General features: G+C 45.0%; 1 protein-coding gene across 2 annotated transcripts in view; it reads right to left on the bottom strand.

Moving 5' to 3' along the window:
* Positions 1-3,938, bottom strand: part of INTS9 (integrator complex subunit 9) — a 79,034-nt gene that overhangs the window by 16,035 nt on the left and 59,061 nt on the right. For both annotated transcript variants that reach the window (XM_012807731.2, XM_023515589.1), the window contains one exon: positions 2,150-2,330. In XM_012807731.2, the coding sequence (XP_012663185.2) occupies positions 2,150-2,330 (181 nt within the window). The remainder of the gene's footprint in view (positions 1-2,149; positions 2,331-3,938) is intronic.

Here is a 3,938-nt window from a genome sequence, read left to right as displayed (position 1 = left end):
TGGAGTTTAACAGGGTCTCTGCATTTACTGGGTTATGGAGTTTAACAGGGTCTCTGCATTTACTGGGTTATGGAGTTTAACAGGGTCTCTGCATTTACTGGGTTATCAAGAATGAGGACTAAAACCTTCCTGCTCCCTGACAGCCAGACCTCGGGTACTCCACACTCTTCAGGGCACTAGTCGCGGGAAGAATATGTGTGCCAGCTTTCTCTGATTCTTCCTGTTTTAACTGTTCCTTCTCCTTAATACTTTTTCTCTACCCACCCCTGAAGCTACTTAGATGGAGCTGCATCCTTTGCCCACTGCTGTCCTGACCCTCCTGAGCCCTCTCTGTGGCAATCCCACCCATTCTCAGGGCTTCAGCCACCGCAGGGCTGAGGACACCTCCCCCTCAGCTTGGGCCCAGCCTTCTCCCATCTCTGGTGTGGTAACGCTTCCCCCGCACACTCCCTCAGCACACAAAGGCCTCCAGGACCAAACCAAACCACGCTCACCACTCCTGCTGCATGAGCTGGTCTTCTTTTGTAGAACCCACGAATATACCGTCTGGGGCCAACACCACCCACCCACTAGGGGTATCCATCCTGACGGTAACCTTTTCTGTGTGAAATAACCCAAGTTCTGTCAGTTCTATTTCCCAATCACCTCTCAAATCGGTTCCTTCCTCACATTTCTGCAGAATAACAGAATCTGCCTCTCTTAGCCTTTGCAGAGGCTCTTTCCTTGTACCGAAGTCTGACTTCCCTCTACCCCCAATTTCACATAATTGAAAAGGATCTATATAAATACAGAGGTGCAGGAGGCAGCATAATACTGAGATATGCTGCATGAGAATGACGTACAGACTGCTTTTTAATTAGAAACTTAGTATATGATATGTCCATCTGGCTATCACGCTGTTAAAAGTGCTCACATCCTGTGTGTCACACAGCCTCGGAACGTTTGGAAACATCACTCCAAAGCATCAGTAGGTTCACTGTAAAAGTTAAGTTAATCTACCCCTCCCCCCCATTTGTGATCAGGGGAGTTAGGAATCTAACTCAAAATGCATCTAAATAATCCTAAAAAGATTTACTGATTTCATATTCCTCAATATTTCGCTAATCTTAGGGTCTGACTCAATGGTTTCATGCAGTTATAAAATATAATTTTGTCAGCTGGGCGTGGTGGCTCATGCCTATAATCCTAGCACTCTGGGAGGACAGGGCAGGTGGATTGCTTGAGCTCAGAAGTTTGAGACCAGCCTGAGTGAGAGTGGGCCTCTGTCTCTACTAAAAATAGAAAAAAAAAAAAAAAACTAGCCAGCTATTGTCGTGGGCACCCGTAGTCCCACTTACTCAGAAGGCTGAAGCAGGAGGATCACTTAAACTCATGAGTTTGAAGTTGCTGTAAGCCATGATGTCATGGCACTCTACCTAGGCTGACAGAGTAAGACTGTCTCAAAAAAAAAAAAAAAATGTTATTGAAGAGAAAAAAGAAATCTGGTTTTCCTTATTAGATGTGATGTTATACATTTCATACAACATGAAATTAAGCTCAACTTCTTCTTACCTTTTGGAAGTCACTTCACTTTGTAACAGGCGGGGGGCACATGAGAAGGTAAATGTAAGTTTGTGCTTCCAAGTTTTTTTTTTTTTTTTTTTTTGAGACAGAGCCTCAAGCTGTCCCCCTGGGTGGAGTGCCGTGGCATTACAGCTCACAGCAACCTCCAACTCCTGGGCTCAAGCAAGTCTCCTGCCTCCGCCTCCCAAGCAGCTGGGACCACAGGCGCCCGCCACAACGCCCGGCCATTTTTTAGTTGCAGCCGTCATTGTTGTTTGGCGGGTCCGGGCTGGGGATTCGAACCCGCCACCTTAGGTGTACATGGCTGGCGCCTTAGCCGGTTGAGCTATAGGCGCCGAGCCTGTGCTTCCAAGTTTTAAAGTGACGGCTGTGTCAAGTCTGCTTTGCAGCCCTCCCTCCTTGATACTATTCTTCTAAACTCTACCAATGTAAACGACTTGGCTTTTAGTAATATGATCTTATCACAGACACAGAAAAACAACAAAATGAAACTTTAATAGTGATGTGAGAAAAAAGCTAGATTATTTTTGTCTTTACACTTCACTATCCGGAATCAAATAGAATTCAGAGAAAAACACTGACATACCACTCAGCAAAAATCTGGGAGAATTCCAGGGAACTGTTGGCCACAGGAGAGATGAAGTACAGGGGCACGCTGGAGAGGCCGGCTGAGTCCATGTACTGATACAGGCACTCGAGGAGGTCGTAGATCACCCCCGAGGGGTAGCAGGGGACCAGCACGTTTCCTCCATTCCGGACCGTCAGGGCTAGAAAAGGTGAAGCCAGAAGGGGGAGAAACAGTATCGAAAGAACCGTGTTGTAAAGGTGGAATTCAACTTGCAATGTGGTGTTTGCATTTCCCTTGTTTTCCTACTTCTGTTTTTATAATTCACTTTTAAAATAAACTGCTTCTTTTGAGGGACACAGCAAGGGGACTCTAGCGGCTGACACCTGATCTTTTCATCACTGTCTAATCGAGGGCCCTGGGAATAGTGTGCAGCTAAGGGTTTGGGTTTTAAAAGTTACCAACAGCAGCTGAGCTTCGTGTTACAAGACAGAAGGGTGTCAGGCCTAGGCTACGATGGACAAATACCAGTAAATGCCTGGCAAATTTCTGGACTGCAAGCTTTCAAAAAAAAAAAAAAATGAAGTAAGTCTAGTTCACTCCCAAGATAGATGGGAAAGTACCAATTAATTTCTTGCTTCTAGTTCACTCCAAATTTCTAGCTTGGCTAACTCCCTGGGAAACAGACCAGGAGGTACCAACTATTCCTGGACTGACTTTTAAAGAATACCAGGTGGGGAAAGTACTGAGACTAAGATGTACAGGGGGGAAATATTAAAACAAAAATGTATGGCTAACTAACCGCAAAATTCTGCTTCTGTACAATGCCTGCTTGCTACCTTACCCAGATACTCCTGGACAGCCTGCGTGCCAACCAGGATGCAAATCAAGCCTTAAAAACCCAATCCCTTAAGTACTCAGGGTTGCTCTCAGAAACCCCATGTTGGGATGCTGAGGCAGTTGCCGGCTGGCTCTTCAATAAGAGGACTCCTCTTTCAATGTAACTTATTTGGCAGTGTGGTCTTGCTGGAACTCCTGGGCACAACATCAGGACAGACCCTCCCGGCTCTTCTCTTTTTAGATCCAGCTCACAGGTTGCTAGTTTTGTCTCTGCTTGGTCTCTAACCACAGCTAAGGGACCCACAAGGAAACAGCCACTTGACTCATTTTAGTGTTTCTTCCTTTCATTAGATTTTCTTTGTAAGAAAAGCTTCCATACTTTTCCAAAACAAACTGATACAGTGGATTTCTGGCAAAGAATCTGAAGTCTTTGGTACCGTCTGCTCTCCTCTGTTCCCACCTCTTACGTACAGGATCACCTGATGCTGTAACTTGAGTACTGGTGGACTTGCTATTCTTGGCATATGGTACAGAGGAAAATATCAATTATCAGGATCACTGGTTTGGGCTGAAGAGCCTGGTTCAATTCCTTCCTCTGTCCCAAGATACAGGCCACAGGTCCCTACTACCTTGCTGGGCCTCAGTTTTCTCATCCATTATACGAGCAGAATGAATGAGATCTGTAATTTTCAAGCTTTAGTTTGTATGAAAATTACCAGAGAACATGCTGAAACTGCAGCTTTTCTTCTGGGTCTCTCCTCTCCCCAGGGAGTCTGACTTACTAGGTCTGCGGGAAGGCCCTCAAATTTGCATTTTTAATAAGCGGTTTCGTTAATCTTGAGGCAGATGGTTAATGGACTTTTTGAGACAGAGATTTGATGAGAGGGGGCTTTCAAACCCAAAGTTCTTCAAATCTATGATTCTAGATGGTAGTAAAACATACAAACCAAGGATTTTTTTTTTTTTTTTT

The sequence above is a fragment of the Otolemur garnettii genome, unplaced genomic scaffold, assembly GCF_000181295.1.
Source record: "Otolemur garnettii isolate 467f Iridium unplaced genomic scaffold, OtoGar3 scaffold00074, whole genome shotgun sequence".
Classification (NCBI taxonomy): domain Eukaryota; kingdom Metazoa; phylum Chordata; class Mammalia; order Primates; family Galagidae; genus Otolemur; species Otolemur garnettii.
The sequence above is the reverse complement of the archived record's forward strand: the minus strand, read 5'-3'. Positions and strand labels throughout refer to the sequence as shown.